General features: G+C 46.9%; 1 protein-coding gene across 6 annotated transcripts in view; it reads left to right on the top strand.

The window, feature by feature from the left end:
* Positions 1-19,402, top strand: part of LDLRAD4 (low density lipoprotein receptor class A domain containing 4) — a 390,804-nt gene that overhangs the window by 360,455 nt on the left and 10,947 nt on the right. For 4 of the 6 annotated variants that reach the window (XM_068147658.1, XM_068147659.1, XM_068147657.1 and 1 more), the window contains 2 exons: positions 4,183-4,337; positions 18,526-18,579. In XM_068147658.1, the coding sequence (XP_068003759.1) occupies positions 4,183-4,337; positions 18,526-18,579 (209 nt within the window). The other 2 variants (XM_068147662.1, XM_068147660.1) reach the window with 2 other exon arrangements.

A 19,402-nucleotide genomic window follows, 5' to 3' on the forward strand; every position in this document is an offset into this window, starting at 1 on the left:
TGGAACATTTACAGGGAAGGAGACTCCACGGACTCTCGGGGCAGCTTGCTCCAGTGCTCTGGCACTCTCACAGCAACGTTCGGGGGGAACCTCCTGGGTTTCAGTTCGTGCCCGTTGCGCCTTGTCCTGTCACTGTTCAGCGCTCCGGGTCGGACGCTAGGAGCGAGATTTCCTGTCCAGAGCCTGGCAGCGGAGTCTAGCCGATTAAGTAACCGGGGAAGGTGTTTGACTGGCATCCCTCCAGCAGCAACGCGACTCCCGACTGTGGCTGACGGCGGCTGCCTGTGGGCGGGGAGCGTGACGGCGGGGCGGGGCCGGCGGCAGGCGGCGCAGGCGCGGCGGGGCCGGGGCAGGCGGAAGAGCCGGGGCGCCCCGAACGCCCGCCGGGCCGGGCCGGGCTTAAAGAGCGGCGGGGCGGCGGCGGCGCGGGTAAGATACGCACCTTCCTTCCTCCCTCCCGTTCTCCCGCCCGGCCGGGCCCCGCGGCGGGGCTTGGGGAGGAGTGGGGCGGCGCGGGCCTTTGTCTTCCCCTTTTTTGTGTGTGTGTGCGCGCTCCTGCCGGTTAATATTTTTTTTACATTATTTTTTGAGGGTGCTTTTTATTCGTTTTGCTCCGGCGCCGTGAGGAACCCTCCTGTGTCCGTCCGGGCGTGCGCGCACACGCGTGGCTGGGTGCACCGAGAGGGGTGGTGGGGCGAGAGCCGCCGGTGCGGGCCCTGCCTGGCCGCCTCTCAGCGGCAGCTGGTGGTCCGAGCGCCTGTGCTGGTGCTGCCCGGAGCGGTCCCCAGTGGTTGGTAGCTGCGGTCCGAGCGCCTGTGCTGGTCCTGCCCGAAGCGGTTTCCAGTGGCCAGTAGCTGCGGTCCGAGCGCTGGCGTTAGCCCTGCCCGGAGCGGTCCCCTGTGGCCGATAGCTGTGGTCCGAGCGCTCCACGGCGGTCCCTGGTAGTCGCTAGCTGCGGTGTGAGCGCTGGGGCTGAGGAGAGGACGGACAGACAGACAGGACTGACTTGTCAGTTAGCCGGTCCCCGTGTAGGGCTGAGCGTGCAGCCCGAGGATCGGCGTCTCCACACCGGATGGAGCCTGGGGCTGCCGGTGATGCGGTGCCCGCTGGGGAGGCTGGCGGAGCGGCTTGACCCCCCCGTCTGCCGGAGGCGAGCATGTCCAGGGAGCAGCTCAACAGGACAGTGGCGAAGGATGCGCGGTTAAAAGACCTGTTGTTGGAAAGAGGTACCCGTCTGTCCGTCCGTGTGTCTGCTGCGGGCTCGGTCCCCGGAGCTGAGCCCAGCTTAGAGCCCACCCGAGCCGTGGGGTGCAGGAGGGGCTTTCCTGTCCCCGAAGAGTCCATTTGTGGAAGAGGATTTGGGCGATGGACTTGGTAGTTTTGCTTATACGGTTGTTGATAGGGTTGTAAATGATCTCTCTTTTTCCGTACTTTCCTGTGAGGGTGTTTCTGTTCAGTATATAGTTGCTTTTCCCGTGTTGGGCATTTACCATAAAATATATTAGCCTGATATTTTCTGTGTGTGAAGAAACAGGGTTGGATGACTGCAACAGAGAGATTTGTCAGGGTAAAAATTTATTGTTTCTCTTCCTGATGCTCCCTCCAGTCTCTTTTCCAGTTGATTTATAGGAAGAGTGGGCAGGAGGAGATACTTGTCTTGAAGGTTTGGTTACCTGGAGTGTGTTCAGTCACCCGAAGCTGCTCAAACTGCATTGAGCAGTGCCAGTAAATAGAAACTGTAACTCCTGTCTTTTTGCTTTTTCCTATTAATAACCTAATGAGTAGCTGGAGGGCCAGTCAAGAGGAAGAGGAGATTTAAAATTCCATTTCCCCTTTCTTTTCCCTCCACTTCCCAGCAAGGAAATCCTCTTGACCATCATCATTTGGGTATTTTGTTGGTTTTGGTGTTGTTAATGTAAAACTGCACTTGGCAAATCCAGCGTGCTCACGCTGATGTGCATCGGGTTTCATTTTCCTTATTGTGTGGCTGCGTTTTAGTCAAACCAACGATCCCCCACAGGGAAACACTCACACACCAAACCATTTATTTCTAATGGAGAGGTGCTGTCCCCCACTACTGAAACACTGGGGCCTTGATAAATTTAGAAGACTCTGCCCTTGGCAGATAGAAAAGTAACGTGTCATTCCAGTGATCTCTGCATTCTAGGAAAGCCTAAATCAACATTACTTGTTTTGCATGTTGCCCTTTAGCAAGCCTCTCAGTTTCCGGTCTAAACTGGACCACCCCCACCCCCCTAAAAAAAAAGTGTTTTGGGTAAAGTAACCTTTCAGTACTCAATAGTTATAGAATGTGGGGTGCAGCCGTTGTCAGCAGTGTCAGGTCTGCTTCTGAGCCATGAAAAAGTGACTTTTTACCCAATGTCATTTGGGTGGGTTTGGTTTTGAATCCGTTCTCTGCTTCCTGCTTTTTGATCTTTTGGTGCTGACGCTGTTAGCTTCCAGTGACTCAAGCAGTCGGGGGGGGGGGAAGTGAGAGATTGCTGCACTGGACAAAGTGTTGAGAGCAAAGCACTGACTAATCAATGTTGGTGATCTTAATGATAAATGGATGGTAATGAATAGCAAAAAGAAATTTAAGTGGTAGATGTATTGTTGCCCTTAGCCTTGAGTAGGTTTAGTTCCTCCTATAAAGACAATGGCAGAATCTTGGCATTTCAAGGTTTTTAGGGGGAGTGTCTGTGCCCAACTTGTGACAAAAACGGCTGGCACTGGCTTCCACTGGACACAATTGCACCTGCAGCTCCTGTAGTGTAAGAATATGCTCACAAGAGACCTTAGAATAATGAAAGAGCCTTGGGTTTCCTGTAGTTCCACTCCAGGTTGTTTGGACTTTGTGTGTGAAGAGCGTTTTTCTGGCTCAGCTTCATAGTTGTGTTTGTGTAAGCGAACTCCTGTTACACAGAAGGCTGAGAATGGATAGAAATGAAAGAGATAGAGGAGCAGAAGTATTTTTTTCCTCTGGCATTTGCTTTTAACTTTTTCTATTTTGTTACCTTTCCTCATGGTCTTTTTAAACCAGAAATGTAATTTCAGTTCTCCAAAACTGTTTTGGTGCCCAAAACCAGCGCTGTTTTTGGAAAGTGCTGAAACTGAGAGCAACTCGCATAGCTCTACTGCTTTCTCCCAGCCTAGCAACCAAAGACCTCCTCCCATTAACTGGAGTTGTCTTTCAAGATGAGAGCATCCCCTGTGAGGAATGCAGTTTCCATAGAAATATCAGCAACTGTGTGACTCCAAAGGGCAATTTCTCCCCTTAGGTTGCTCATCCTTGCTGCTCCAGTATAGCTGAAAGGGTACAAGAGTGACTCATTTCTAAATATACTTCATATTTGTGGTATAGGCAGGACTTTGGATAAGTTGATGGGCTCTGATGGGGTTCATTGTAACTGTATCTCTTGCAACAGCCAAGGCCTCAGTTTCATTTTTAACCATAGTGGAACATACCTTGGTTTAGAGTACCAGATAGCTTCAGAAATTTTTAACCTGAATGGGAATGTCCTAGAAAAGTTAATTTTACTGTGGTTGGAGAGAAGTCAGTCATTGCAAAAGCAATTGTGTTTAGATTCAATAGGAAAAACGTTGGTTTTGCACTTGATCTAGGAAGCTTTTGTGCTATTTAGCTGGTAAAACCTAATAATTCAGAATAATTTACTAGACAGTGTCCTGATTCCTCTCTCCGTGGCCTCTGCTTTGAATCTTATGGAGCCTCTTGACATTGCAGATGGGTAGTAAAATAGGGTGGGATTTTTTTCTGTGCTGGATTCCTCCCCAAATGAAATGTTTGTGATTGTCTAAAAGATTTATCTGTGGTGGTTTTTGTTGAAGAATGTATTATCTGTAAAGGCTGAAGAGAAAGATCACTGAGAAGTTTCTTACTGCATCCACTTACACCAATTGATTTGCACTGCAAAAAAGTGAATAATTTTATAGTTTTTAGAACAGAATTTACTTTCAAGTGGACAGCAGCAACCATCTTACTGGAAATGTTGTACAGTCTTTTAGGACAAAATTGACTTTGTGAGACAGACAGCAGCAAACATCTTACTGGAGGTGTTTTAGTCTTGTGCATCAACTGAGTGTTTATGAGGTTGTTGCTTTGATGGATACCATTCTGTGTGTGATTAATGTATTTTCCTCTTTTCCTCCCCCTGTTTGTTTTAGCTGAACTGGAGTTTGTTCAAATCATCATCATCATTGTGGTTATAACTGTTATGGTGGTAGTGATCATCTGCTTGCTGAACCATTACAAACTCTCGACACGCTCCTTTATCAACCGACAGAGCCAAAGCAGAAGACAGGAGGAAACTTTGCAGACAGTGAGTATGAGCCTGGTGCACCAAACTCTTCCTTCTTGTGTTGTATGGGTCTGCAGCAAAGCCTCCTGAGTAATACAGGCAACTACTGGAAAAACTTCTGATGTCACCTTTAGTGCTCCCTAGAGTCAGGTCTTTTGCTAGGGTTATATTTGTTAGTAGAAGAAATCAGAACTTAAATTTAAGATATGCTATCTTTGGTTATTTTTAGACCCTGCTTATGTTTTATGTAGCTTATTTTAATTCTGTGTTTGGAGGTTCAGGTCCTGTTTGCTGCTGCTGTAATTTGAAGGGAGGTAAAAGGGAAATTAATGGAGATCACCTGGGGTATGAAGATTTGGAATGCATATTGTTGTGACTTCCCATATGTTTACTAATATCCTGGATTTTCCCACTATTCCTGTTTTCTGAAGCTGCAGTAAGTGTTTGCTGGATCCAAAACACTGGTCCAGTAATGGCCCAGGGAAATGTAATGTTTGTTTCACTGGATCAGCAAGAAAAAATTAGGAAAATTCTCTCTCCAAGGAACTGGAGTGGTTAATGATGTGTTGTTACAGAGCCAAAGGCCTAAGAACAGCTCCCAGTTTAGAATTGCAAAGGCTGTGCCTACTCAGTGCCCAGCAGTAAATGAGCACCCAACCTGCCTTGTGAGCCTGGGGTGTGCTGGGTGGGATGCACTTCTTCCTTGTGAGGGTTAACCACAGGGTATCCCTGACCATAGCTCAACCCCTACAAACATGCAGTACTAGCAGGAGGTAATTTTTTTGGGTATCCTCAACTTGGTGCCCTTGGCCTCTTTGCTGGCCAAAATGGTCGAGAGGCCATTTGTAAGGGCAGCCTTTTGATAGGCTGAATTCCTGGCAACAGCATTGGGTTCACAACTTTGCTTCATTTTACTGTCAACTGAATTGTCTGGTTGTAACCGGAAGGCACAGTCTCCATGAATAGTTTATGCCAGTCAAAAGCCCACAGTCTTTCCTTTCTTTCCATCCTGATCCTATGCCTCCTCTTCCTCTGTGCTCCATAGGGAGCTGCCCAGGTTGTGTTGAGAGGCCTCAGGGGAAGCTGATCTGACTGAACACTAATTGCTTGTTTTTTTACAGTTAGATTTTAACCATATCAGCAAAGTGTCCAAGCAGGGGAGAAGGAGGCAGGGATGCTGCAGTGCAGCCTGGCAGTTGGCAACCCCTTCTTGAAAACCTGCTGTAAAACGTGGCAAATAACAGGGTCCCTGAAACTCTTGCTGATCACATCATCTGCACCTTTTTGCTGGGGTGAATAGCTCCTATGTTGGAGGCTGTAGGAGGGGGGGAAGGGGCTGCCTCCTCAAGTGGAGGTCACCTCATTCCCTAGTGCTTTGGTAGTACAGGAATATTTAGTGCTAATTTGGTTACAGATAAATCTGCAACTTGTCAAACCTTAACCTTGTGGACTTCAGGGCCGGAAAAAAAAATGGCTAGATTAACTTGAGTGATGCTTTGAAATGGATGCTGTAATTCAAGAGCTACACTTTTGCCCAAAAAAATGTTAGGCATAATTGCTAAAAGTACCTAAAATGAAATAATTTAAGAAGGAGGAAATGTGTTTTCATCTTCACAAATCATCCAAAGTTGCACTAAGCTGTCAAATGCATTAAGTAAGCCATTATTCCTTTGTATGGTTCGTTAGTGTTGTCTGTTATTAGAGCAAGTGGTGCCTTCTCTCTTGGAAGCAAGGGGAGAAACACCACATGCAGTTTGGCAGTGGGGACTTGGGAGTCATTTTTTAGTATCCAGAACTGCTGTTAAATAATTTCTAAAACACTGACTCACTTTCAGTTTGGTGGCACCCATGTAAGTAATGATACTGGTGGCCAAGTGAGCACTTCATGGGAATTGATGATCGGTTGGCAAGAGCTGGTTACTAATTCTGCTGAAACTCTCTGGTGTAGGTTTGTCATCATTATTACTCATCTGCATTTCTGGTAAGATGAAGCTATTCTAAGAAGATCATGTTTGTGAGGAAGGGGGTTTTGGTCAGGTATCACATATGTCTGAATGTCCCTTTATCTCAAGTGTTAGAAGGAAATTCTGATAGAAGCTGGTTGTGTGCTGCTTGCAGCACCAGCCCTGAAAGCTGTGGACAATGAGAACAGACCAGACATTTCCAGTCTCACATCAGAGCAAATGCTTCAGCTTCCTGACTCACACAGAGGGAGCTGCACAAGGTCAATAGCATGAGCAGTAAGACACAAGTTAGATGATACAGTTTTAAAACATACATGTATTTTTTTTTAGCCAGACAGGCCTTGTTCTGTGTGCAAATGCTATCGATAAATGGACTCTCCTCCAAGGGAATGTTGTGGTTTCTTGTTTGAATGGTATAGAGACTCTGAAAACAGATTTAAATGTTTAATAACTACTAGTGTCTGATAAAAATACCATTCTGACTAAAGCCTTCTGTTGGTGGAGAAACAGCAAAAGGAAGCAGAGGAAGTTCAGCAGTGTATCTTAAAAGAAAATGGTAAAGCAAATGAATTGACTGTTGGCTACTTCCTGTAGGGAACTGTGATGTTAACACCTCAGTTACGGGAGGGGGATTGAGATGTATTAAGAGGCAGAATCCTACCTTTCCTATTCAGATGAGCCTTTTTTGTGTGTCCTTTTGTTACCTTCAATTTTCCTTCTCTTCAAGCTTGTCCTATTTCTAGATAATCATATCTTCCAGCAGCTGAGCCGTGGCTGAATTGCAGAGATTTCTAGCCCAATAAAGACTGACTATCAGACAGATGATCTCTCTTATTCTGGTTCTTTTAGAAAGCATAATGGAAATGAGCAGATAAATTATCTACTGCCTTTATTGCCAGCTTCACACCTGCGAAATTTGGGGGTGTAGGCCTCTAAAATAATGAAATAGCTGGTTTTGGGTTTCTTGAAAGGCCTGGAATTTGAAATTCTTACTGTCTTCCATGTCCAGAAGTCAGAGTATTTAAAAGATGAAATGCCACTAATATCACAAGTGTTAGTAACACTCAAAGGGGCTGATCCCAGGAAAAGAGTTGCTGTTCGAGAACTACATGCTGAAAAGTAGTTATGTTCTGATCTGTAAACATGCTTTCCTGTGTGACCACCAGCTCATCTCTATCTCTGTGTTGGTGTTTTTTAGCTCCTTTTCATTCCCTCTCGAGTCTCATCTTCTGGTCTTTCCCCTGGCCTTTTGGTTCCTGGTTCCTCTGAGTGCTCAGGAGTACTGGATGCTTCTGCAGCAGTGCTGCTGAGGATGCTGCTCTCCTCTCTTAGCATGGCTGTTAACACATTGAAGCCTTGCTTTAACATTAGCAGCAATAGGAATTTGGGGTTTATAACAGTGGATCAAATATTGAATGTTCCCTCCTGCCTGCTGATCCATCAGCAGTGTTTGGCTTCACAGCTGGGAGCAAGTCAAGATTTGCAGAGCACCTGAGGTGGATGTGAAGGATTGTAGGGTGTGGAATATACCAGGAGTGCACTCAAGGCTGCTTCACTAGGACAACACAACTTCTGTGGGAGTGACTGATGCTGCTGGCAGTGCTGGGGGTTTTGGGGACAGGTTGATGTGTCAGCCTTGGAAAGGCACATCTGTGCACAGTGTATGTGTGTCTGGTGTCCCAGGGGAGGTGTGTGTTATGTTGCTAGTTGTGCCTTCGGAGGACTGAAGTATTGGGAGGGCAGTGATGCTGGTTAGCAGAACCATCCTGCTAGGATGTAGGTAGCTGCAGCTGAGTGGCTGCCACAGCACTCTGCTGTTTGCTGGGATAAACCCAAGATAAATCTTCCTTTCTGATGATTAACTCTTAGTGTCATCACCAGTGACTTCCAGGGGGATGTTGAGGGAAAAGAGATTAAGTGACTTACAGGGAGGTACTTAATGAGCTTCTGATATTCCTAAATTGATTCCTTCTCTTCATCCTGGTGACTTCTGTCTTTGCATCTTTTTTTCCCTTACAAAGTGGATGATGGAGTGCTGAATGCTTGGACTGCCCCAGGCCCACTCCTGGCAGCAGAGTCCCTGCATCCATCACATAAGATGCTCAGCACGACCAGTGCCTGCCTCCCAGCAGCAAGGGCAGCATTGCTGCTAGGCCTAGTCAGCTTGCATTAGGACCTGCACTGGTAATGCCAGGCTCCAGGAGCACAGCTGTAAAAATGCTGCCCTCCTTCCTGGAACAGCTACTTCAGAATAAAAGGGGAATGTCAGGAGGGTGATGGAAAGCACTCAGCAACGACAAGTGCAGGGATTTGTTGGTGATTTCAGATGTTAGTTCTTGCCTCTTGGCCTTTTAAATTATTCCCCACTGGTGTTGGCATTATTCCCTCTTGCCCTGCTGGCATCCCTGGTCTACTCATTCACAGAATCAACCAGGTTGGAAGAGACCTCCACGATCAAGTCCAACTGATCATCCAACCCTAACTAATCAACTAGACCATGGCACTAAGTGCCTCATCCAGTCTTTTCTTAAACACCTCCAGGGACATTGACTCCACCCCTCCCTGGGCAGCCCATTCCAATGGGCAGTCACTCTTTATGTGAAAAACTTTTAAGATCAAGCCTAAACTTCCCCTTGCACAGGTTGAGACTATGTCTCTTGTTCTGATGCTGGTTGCCTGGGAGAATAGACCACCCCCACCTGGCTTGTTTTCTTACTGGCATGTGCCAAAGAAAAACAATCCCAGTGGGAATAAGAAGTGTAGTCTATAGCTGGGAGAAAATGTGAGTGCTCTAGACCACTCCGCTTTGCCAAACCTTTTTCCAGGCATCAGCTGGCAGGAACCAGACTTGTGCTGTCTGCTGCCTGGGTGAGGGACATTGGCCCTCCTGGCAGAGGCAAGCCCAAGTGCTGCCAGGGCTGCTGCTCTTTGAAGTATACTACAATGAAGTCAGGACATCTTTGATAAGGGTAAGAACATCTAGGAAATCAGCAGGTAGCACTGGCTTTGGGGTGGCTCCTGACTCAATATGTCCCCTTGAGCAACTTGCTTTATCTCCACTTAAAAAAGGAACAGTGTTAGTACTTGCTTCCTTCATTTCAGTAAGATGGAGATTAGTGCTCAGGTGCTGTGAAGTGGGGGAGACAAAAGCTTTAAAGCATTTAGTACTACAAATATTTGCTGTGAGTGTGGGGAGGCAGGTGGACTACAAGTGAGAGGTTTGGTGTTCTCCATTATTATCTCTCTCTAGTACTTCTCCTCGGTACATGGCACTGTACTGCTAGAGGCAGTCACCTTTCCTGGCCTTGGAGAAACACAGTTTTCAAAGGAAGGAGCAATCCTGCTGGAATACTTGTCATTCTGGAACAGGTTGCCCAGAGAGGTGGTTGAAGCCCCATCCCTGGAGCTATTCATGGTGTGAGGCTCACAGAGCTGTGGGTGACCTGATCTACTTGAGTATGTCCCTGCTCACTGCAGGGGGTTGGACTAGCTTGAACTTTAGAGGTCCCTTCCAACTCCTGTGATTCTAAGATTCTGTTGGGGGCAAAGTGACAGTTTTGGTTTGCATGTGTTGGGCAGGTGAAATGAAATCTTCAGAGCTGCCCGTGTCTCCCAGGAAGAAGCAGGGAGGAAAGAGTCCCTGTGCAGTCTCGGAGCATTTGAAGCCACGGCTTTAATAAGCTATAGTGTGCCACTGCCACCTAGGGCCGCCATCAGAAAATGCACTTTCGCACTTGCAAAGGAGCCGTGTGTGTGTGCCTGGGTATGCACATAGCAAAGAACACCATCGCAGAATATATCTTGTTGGAAGAGGCCTTCAAGATCATCAGCTCCAACCCTTGACCCAGCACTTGAAGGGTCAACACTAAACCATGTCCCTAAGTGCCAGGTCTGCATGCTGCTTAAACACCTCCAGGGGTGGAGACTCTGCCATGGCCCTAGGCAGACCATTCCAATGTTTGAGAAACCTTTAAGTGAAGAAATACTTCCTAATATCCAGCTTGAACATCCCTTGTCACAGCCTGAGCCATTTCTTCTAGTCCTGTTCCTTGTCATCAAGAAGAGGCTGCCCCACTCCTCGCTCCTGCCTCCCTTCAGGTAGCTGTGTCACCTGAGTTTAACTGAGAGGAAAAGAGGGGACTTTTCATGTAAAGCACTTCAGAAAGTGAAGAACTGACTTTTTTTTTCCCCCTCAAACAAGTTCTAATTCTTAGAAACTTAAATTGCTTTACTGTAAGTCTCCTTAATTGGTAAAAAAAAAAATGTTTGGATTGTATGGAGTTGTCCTGGTTTACACCAACTGGCAACTAAGCCCTGCACAGACACTCATTTTCAGTGGGGTTGGGGAGGAAATAATAGAATGATCTGGGTTGGAAGGGACCTCCAAAGGTCATCTAGTCCAACCCCCTCTGCAGTAAGCAGGGGCATCCTCTACTAGATCAGGGAAGGGTAAGAGTGTGAGAACTTTTTCGTTGAGATAAAGGCAGTTTAACACAGAAAGCAAAAGCCATGCAGACAAGCAAAGCAAGGAATTCATTCACCACTTCCCATTGGCAGACAGGTGCCAGCCACCTCCAGGAGAACAGGGTTTTGTCATATAGGACAGTGACTTAGCAGACAAACACCACCATTACAAACACCACCATTCCAAACACCATTTCTTCCTCCTTCCTCCAGCTTTATATGCTGAGCATGACATCGTGGTATGTCTCCAAATATCTGAAGGGTGGCTGTCAGGAGGATGAAGCCAGTCTATTTTCAGTGATACCCAGTGATAGGATGAGGGGCAATGGACATAAACTCAGGAAATTCCAATTCAACATGAAAGAAAACTTCCTTACTGTGAGGGTGACAGAGCCCTGAAAGAGGCTGCCCAAAGAGGTTGTGGAGTCTCATTCTCTGTAGATCTTCAAAACTGACCTGGACACGTTCCTGTGTGACCTGCCTGAACTGGTCTTGCTTTTCAGTGGGGTAGGACTCACAGTATCACAGTATAACTAAGGTTGGAAGAGACCTCGAGGATCATCGAGTCCAACCTATCAACACAGACCCCATGACTAGACCATGGCACCAAGTGCCACGTCCAATCTCCTCTTGAACGCCTCCAGGGACGGTGACTCCACCGCCTCCCTGGGCAGCCCATTCCAATGACGAATGACTCTCTCGGTGAAGAACTTTCTCCTGACCTCGAGTCTAAACCTCCCCTGGCACAGCTTGAGACTGTGTCCCCTTGTTCTGGTGCTGGTTGCCTGAGAGAAGAGACCAGCCCCCTTCCGCCTACAACCACCTTTCAGGTAGTTGTAGAGGGCAATGAGGTCACCCCTGAGCCTCCTCTTCTCCAGGCTAAACAATCCCAGCTCCCTCAGCCTCTCCTCATAGGGCTTGTGTTCAAGGCCTCTCCCCAGCCTTGTTGCCCTTCTCTGGACACCTTCAAGTGTTTCGATGCCCTTCTTAAACTGAGGGGCCCAGAACTGGACACAGGACTCAAGATGTGGCCTAACCAAAGCAGAGTACAGGGGCACAATGACCTCCCTGCTCCTGCTGGCCACACTATTCCTAATGCAGGATGCCACTGGCCCTCTTGGCCACCTGGGCACACTGCTGGCTCATATTCAGGCGACTGTCGATCAGTACCCCCAGGTCCCTCTCTGTTTGGGAGCTCTCCAGCCACTCTGACCCCAGAGACCTCAGTCTCTATCTCTGGAGGTCTCTTCCAACCCCTGGTATTCTGTGGTTCTATGAATATCCCTTTGGACAGTTAGGGTGAGCTGTTGCTACTGTGTCCCTTTCCAACTTTTTTGTGTACCCTCAGCCTACTTGCTGATGGAGTGGGGTGAGGAGCAGAAAAGGCTTTGATTCTCTGCAAACACTGCTTAGCAGTAAGGAGAATCTCTCTGTGATATCAACACTGTTTCCAGCACAAATCCAAAGCATAGCCCAAATACAACCTACTGTCAAGAAAATTAACTCTATCCCAGCCCAAACCAGCATGTTTTTGCTTCATTACGGTTTGAAGATATCTTTTCGTAATGAACATCAATTTTTACATGTAATTTATCCTGAGTTAAAAATCCTGGTAAATTCCTGCTGCCTGTCAATGTGCTGATGCTCAGCAGGGGTAGTTGGATGTCACTGTGTGCTCCAGGAGCCACACTGTTTAAAAAAGTTCTCAAAAAGTCATCTTCCTGAACTGTTTCATTCTAGAGTCTGTAAACTTCTGTAGAATACAAATTAGATTAATTATCTTGGGCTTATCTTGATGTTTAGAACTCAACAACTAGTTAAATAATCCATCACTATCAGATAATTTTAGTAGTCACCCAGTTAGATTTAATAAATGGTGCTGTTACTTCATAACCCAGTTGCCAAATTAATTTCTGTGAGTTATCGTGAAACCCAGGAGTGGCAAAGGTCAGCAAAAGACAGAGTAGATCCCTAAGATTTGTCTTGCTTTGGTGTTATTTGTAGGAGCCAGGAATTACCCTGGAGATTCAGCCTTTTTCAGCAGTGAGGCTGGTGAGGGATTTGGAGGCTGTGTTGTGTGAGGAGTGGCTGATGAAGCTGGGGTTGTTTCACAGTATCACAGTATAACTTAGGTTGGAAAGGACCTGGAGGATCATTGAGTCCAACATATCAACACAGACCCCATGACTAGACCATGGCACCAAGTGCCACGTCCAATCCCCTCTTGAACACCTCCAGGGACGGTGACTCAACCACCTCCCTGGGCAACCCGTTCCAATGATGAACAACTCACTCGGTGAAGAACTTCCTCCTCACCTTGAGTCTAAACCTGCCCTGGCGCAGCTTGAGACTGTGTCCCCTTGTTCTGGTGCTGGTTGCCTGGGAGAAGAGGCCAACCCCTTCCCGGCCACAACCACCTTTCAGGTAGTTGTAGAGGGCAATGAGGTCACCCCTGAGCCTCCTCTTCTCCAGGCTAAACAATCCCAGCTCCCTCAGCCTCTCCTCATAGGGCTTGTGCTCAAGGCCTCTCCCCAGCCTCGTTGCCCTTCTCTGGACACGCTCAAGTGTTTCGATGTCCTTCTTAAACTGAGGGGCCCAGAACTGGACACAGTACTCAAGGTGCAGCCTAACCAAAGCAGAGTACAGGGGCACAATGACTTCCCTGCTCCTGCTGGCCACACTATTCCTAATGCAGGCCAGGATGCCACTGGCCCTCTTGGCCACCTGGGCACACTGCTGGCTCATATTCAGGCGGCTGTCAATCAGCACCCCCAGGTCCCTCTCTGTTTGGAGCTCTCCAGCCACTCCAACCCCAGCCTGTAGCTCTGCATGGGATTGCCGTAGCCAAAGTGCAGCACTCGGCACTTGGACTTGTTGAATGCCATCCCATTGGACTCTGCCCATCTGTCCAGTCGGTCGAGGTTGTTGGAGAAGAGAAGGCTGAGAGGGAGATCTTACTGCTCTCTAAAACTACCTGAAAGGAGGTTGGAGTGAGGCCGATGTTGGTCTCTTCTCCCTAGTGTCTAGCAAAAGGATGAGAGTAAATGGGCTTAAGTTGTGCTGTGGGAAGTTTAGGTTGGATAATAGGAAAAACTTCTGTACCTGAAAGAGTGGTGAGGTGTAGGAACAGGCTGCCCAGGGAGGTGATGGGGGCATCATCCCTGGAGGTGTTCAAAAAGCATCTAGATGTGGCACTTCAGGATGTACTTTAGTGGTCATGGTAGTTGGGTTATGGTTAGACTCGATCTTAAAGGTCTTTTCCAACATTAATGATTCTATGATGTTTCACTCCAAAACCTAACCATGTTAAAATGAGTACAATACAGGGCATGAGTGTGCTCTCCCTCTTCAGTACTGAAGCTCGTGCCTGAAGACCTTTAGTCTCTATCAGAAAGGGCAACTTGAAGCTATTGAGAACCTGTAAGAAGCAGGTAAATGATATATTGCACACACACACAAAGAATACATTGTATTTGCTGCAGCGTAGCCCTGATTGCCCATACCTACCTGTACAAATGTCTGGGCACTTGGTGCAAGGGGACATCCAGTAGGACTGTCGATGCTGGATTGGTGAGGTGGGACATGCCTGTCTATGTAGTGCTGGGGCTGGAGGTTGTATCAGGCCTGGTGGATGATTAGCTGCCTTGCTGTGCTGTATTGCCAGTGTCTGATGCCATCTTTCTCACAGCATGAGAAGCAGGATGAGAAGTCACTGAGTGAAAAGAAGTTAACAGTACATTTTTTATCATTAAGCCAATCTGCCTTGGTATTTAGAATAATAGAAACCATATAAGGGAGTACAAATACAAATGCTGTCAGTTCTTACTTGATGTTCACAGACCTGAGCACAGGGAAACATTTTAGATGTCAAATGAAGGTCTGTAAGTAGGAGTACAAGGAGAGGGCGAGAAATCATAGACTGGTTTGTGTTGGAATGGACCTTTTATGGTCATCTAGTCCAACTCCCCTGCAGTGAGCACAGACAGCTTCGACTAGATCGGGTTGCTCAGAGCTCCATCCAGGGATGGGACATTTACCGTCTCCAGACAACTTGTGCCGGTGTCTCACCACCCTCTGTGTAGAATGCTTCTTCCTTTTATCCAGTCTAAATAAATCTCTCCTTTGGTTTAAAACCATCACCCCTTGTTCTGTCACAACAAGCCCTGCTAAAGCCTGCCTCATCTTCTTACAGGACCCTTTAAGTACTGAAAGACTGCAATAAGGTATCCCCACAGCCTTGTCTTCTCCAGGCTGAACAGCCCTAACTCTCTCAGCCTTTTCCTTTGGTGTAAGTCACTGCAGACTGCTCATGACAGTCCTAGTTCTTCCATCTACATCTTGGGTAAGAGGGGTAGTCATGGGGATACATTCCTTCTGCAGCAGTGAGGTTTTTCCTTTCTTCTCAACCTCATGCCATTACCTCAAGAACAGTAAGGTAGGGAAGCACCAGTCCTTGGGTTATGTCATACCTCCCCAGTGCAGAGGAAGCAGGATTTCCTTGGAATGAAGACTTGAGATAGGCAGATGTTAAATCTGCTGTGGTGGATGCAGAGGTTTCAGGAGGGCAGAATGAATAACAAGACCCAAATTGGGAAGATGAGGCAAGCACCTCTGAATTTGTCTCTCTTGTTATACGCAGGTGCTACCTCCTGTAGAGGAGATGGAATTTATTGATGGAAGCCAGAGTGCAGAAAACCACTCTAGCATCCCAGGGCAAGATTCAGCCAAGTGCTTCAGGGTGTTACACTTTTAATAATTTCTTAACTTTTCTTCTAGCCTTGGCATTTTAGCAAAGGGACACATATCTAGAGAAGTGGTTGCAGGCAGGCCAGAGCTACTGAGTTGTGCAGTTCCATCTTCAGGGCTGGCTCAGGATCTGCACAGCTCAGTAGCAAGCAAGAGCAGCTGGCTCAGAGGTACCTAACGGAGTGTATGTGCTTTGTGGCAGGATAAGGGTTTAGCTTGGCTGTGATATTAAGCATCAGTGATTTTCTTCTGCTATTGTATTCCTCAAATACTTATTTATGGTTCTATGTTTATAAGCATTGGCATGTTGGCCATTGTCTCTTCATCTCTTTCTTTTCCTCTTCTTTATACATCTCTTCCCATATTGTCATAGTGCTCTTCTCAAAGTTTAGGATGCCTCTCTATGTGATTCTATTTGTCATTGCAGGTTGCTGTACAATAAGTTTGTATCAAGGATTCCTCTGTAGCTGAGTACAGGAAACCCAGCTGACTAGGTTTACCTGTCTTAGCAGAAGGGTTGGACTAGATGATCACCAGAGCTCCCATCCAACCTCTACTATCTTGTGATTATCTGATCAGCTCCTCACCTTCTCCTTTTAGGACCTGTCCATGTCTAGTCTTATTTTAGTGGTGATGAGATAATCCTGTACCATGGATGGCTCTGGATGTACCATGTATACATGACAAGGTTGGTGTGCATGTGGTGTGTGAGCTTGGTATTTTCCAAGCGTGGGCATGCTGAGCACATGCAACCCAGCCATCTGCTTGGGGAGTTCCTCTGGCTCCTGGGATAGAGATCTCACTGGGGGTTGGCTGCTGCCAAATCGCCTATTTAGCCTACTGCTCTCTCCAGAGGAAACGTTAGGGAAGGGAGTAGCTGCAGGTGAGCTGTAGGACACACTGTCACAGGGAGCATGGTGTTACACATCCTTGCATCCTAAGGATTTCATAGCCTTGGAGTTCAGCTGCATCCCAAACCAGCTACCTCCTCAAGTAGCTAGCCCCCAGCAGGAAAAGCTTTCAGCTCCTTTGGTGCCATCTTCTTGATCCAGCTATCCCAGCACCCTGGTCGCACAGCAGTAGAAGTAATGGGCAACTCCACTCTTCCAGCAGGTAGTTTCTGTTAGATGTTTGTGGCTCAGCATACAGGTCATCCTCCATCTCAGCACAAGGAGGTTTTTCTCCATAAAATTAATCTCCTTTGGCTCTTCTTGTTGTCCTCCCTTAGGTAGGATGAAACCTAGGATGGGGTTTGTTGTTTCCACTTCCATGCTGGAAGCTCTTTCAGAAGGAAGTTTAGGTAATGTGAGTGGTGGTGGTCAGTTGGATTTATTTCTAGTTTGGGTCATTGGTTTTGCCATTCCTTCTCTCTTCTGAGCCTGAGCACATTGAAGGAGAGACTGAGACAGTTGCAGTAAGCGTGAAGCTATGTGCTTTGTATTCTTCAGACCATCACTCGGAAGCCTGTTGTTGGGCTGCGCATGGCCTGTAGTTCATGGGCAGTTAATTGAGCACTTCAGCTTTGACCAGTATGCTTTACTTGACCTTTTTAACAGGCTTGGAGCCTTCTGGGTCATGAATTGTGCAAATACACCCCTGGATATTTGAGAATGAAGGCATCTGGGTGATGAAGGGTTGGAAAGGAAGGTGTCTACAAGTGTGGGTATACATGCAGATCTAAGTCTTTGTACTGACAAAACCTTATATAGGCACTGAACTGCATCAGTCTAGGTAAGGTTTGTCTTTGGTCAGGCCTTAGCAAGTAGGGATGCTTGCAAAGGGAAGTTGTAAATAATTGCAGTTGTCAGCCTCCCTCTGTTCTCTAAAGCTACAGAAGAGAAGTGATGGACCAGCTTTGTTATTGAAAGCATTTCCCTTAACAGCTGAATTCTGTGGGAAATTCCTCTTAGAGCAGCTTTCCTCTTCAGTGGACTCTCCTGACAAGATCACAGATGGCTTTTGGTCTCTGAGTGTCAGGAGGAACATCTAGTTAGATCTATTTTTACATCTGAAATATGTTGGAAGACGCTGTGCAGAGAAGAAACAGTACAGTAAGATGTGAAAAGTAGTTTATTCAGGGTAATGCTTTTGGGAACAGTTTGCATTTCCCTTCCTGCTCCTGAAATTTCTGATGTCTTGATAAAATTTGAATTAGCAGGAAAAAAACACCAACAAACCCAGTCATGATCATACAATGTTTTGATTTGCTTTTTTCCCCACCAAGATTGAAATTGTGTGCTTTGTAGCTGCTCTGGTGTCTCCTTTCCAGTAAAATAGATCCATGGCAGTACTTACTGCTGCTCTAAACAGTTAATCGAGAAGAAAAATAATGGTACAAACGTGTTCTTCAACCTTTGATTCAGCCCTGAGTGCTGGTACGGTGTCAGAACAGCCTTTCAAGACATGGGAGAGAAAATGCTTTGCCCTGAGAAGGTAGCTGGGGAGATGGTTGAAGAGGGGAACCGGTGCCTGGAAGCTCAGCTGCTGATTTACTGCTTATGGTGGGAGCTGGGCCAGCTTTGACCAGAACATACCTGGGTTTGGAGTGACTGTCACTTCACTGAGGGTACAGATGTCAGGTTTCCTTGTGAACTGTTTTGGCTGTGGTGTGTAATAGGGATCCTGGCTGGCAGGTCAGCTTCTTCAGACCTGCTGACCGTGCTGACATGGTCTTGTCACAGGTTGGGAGGTGAAGAGTGATCGCTTAGCACGTAAGTGCTGAAATGTCTCCTGTCATCTCTGCGTGGTGCCATGCACTCGTAGCTGTGACCAGCTTGCTATGTCCTCGTGGTCTGTGAGGCTGTGCCTGGTGTCTTAACGCTTGCAAGATGGGCCCAGGTTAACCTGCCTGGGTGCAGAGCTGCTGTCTGCTCCAGTCTTGGAAAGTAAGGGATAGGACATGGCTTGTTTGCCACCTTTCTCTAGGTAGAGACAGGCAGTCCTTAGAGCTGACTGCTGCTAGGATTTGTGGTGTTTGAAGTACAATAGTGATGTACTCTAATTTTTCTCTTCTGTTGTGTTTTTCTACATTGCAGGAAGGGTGCTTGTGGCCTTCAGAAAGCTCAGTTTCGCGCCAGGTTGCTTCAGAGGTACAGACATGTTTGTTACTACCCTCACCCTTATGCTTTTCTCTTTCCTGTTATTTGTATTTGATTCTCCTCAAAAACATGCATTTGTTTACTAAATAAAGCTTTTTCAGTCAGGTTTGTGTGGACATCTGAGCCTGCCTTAACTCCCATTCCATAAATGCTAAATACTTTTGTCTTTAAAAGGCTAAAATTATACCGAGCTTGATACTGCATTGCTCCCTGTGCTCTATAGTAGGCATTCACAGGTGGGTGTTGGAGATTTCTCTCATGCAGTGGTTCAGTAGTTTTGAGTACTGAGTGCAAGCTGCAGGACCAGTTTTTCCTGGATTTACAGCACATATCCTGTCACCAGTGTTTCCCGTCTTCTGGCTAGCACAGATTCCTGGTCTGAGTGATCATTTGTGGATGTGTTGCTCCAAGTGACCCAGCTCACCTGTGTCTAATAGTGAATCTTACTGGTGTCTGACCTTGCATCTATGAAGGTTGGGGCTTAAAGACCCTTCATGGACCCAGAAATGAGAAGAGCAGTTTGACAGATCTAGATGTAAGAAGATCTCTAGATCTGGGATAGACCAAGTGAGGAGAAGTATCTTCTCACTAAGCACCTTGAACTCTTCCTTTTGTAAAGCCTGACCTTTTCCAGGGCTTAATATGCTGGGGACATGTTTGCCCTTGCATGCCAGAAGTCTTGCAGGTCCTCCTCAGAGGCTGAATTTTGCCTGAGAGCTGAGGTGGAGGAGGACACCTGATACACTCTGATGGTGAAGGCGTGAGATATGCCAGGCCTTTACAAGATGTGCTGAAATGACCATCTTAGTTCTGT

This window comes from Melanerpes formicivorus, unplaced genomic scaffold (genome assembly GCF_026170545.1).
Source record: "Melanerpes formicivorus ecotype bairdi unplaced genomic scaffold, bMelFor1.0.p_v2 SCAF_15, whole genome shotgun sequence".
NCBI lineage: Eukaryota > Metazoa > Chordata > Aves > Piciformes > Picidae > Melanerpes > Melanerpes formicivorus.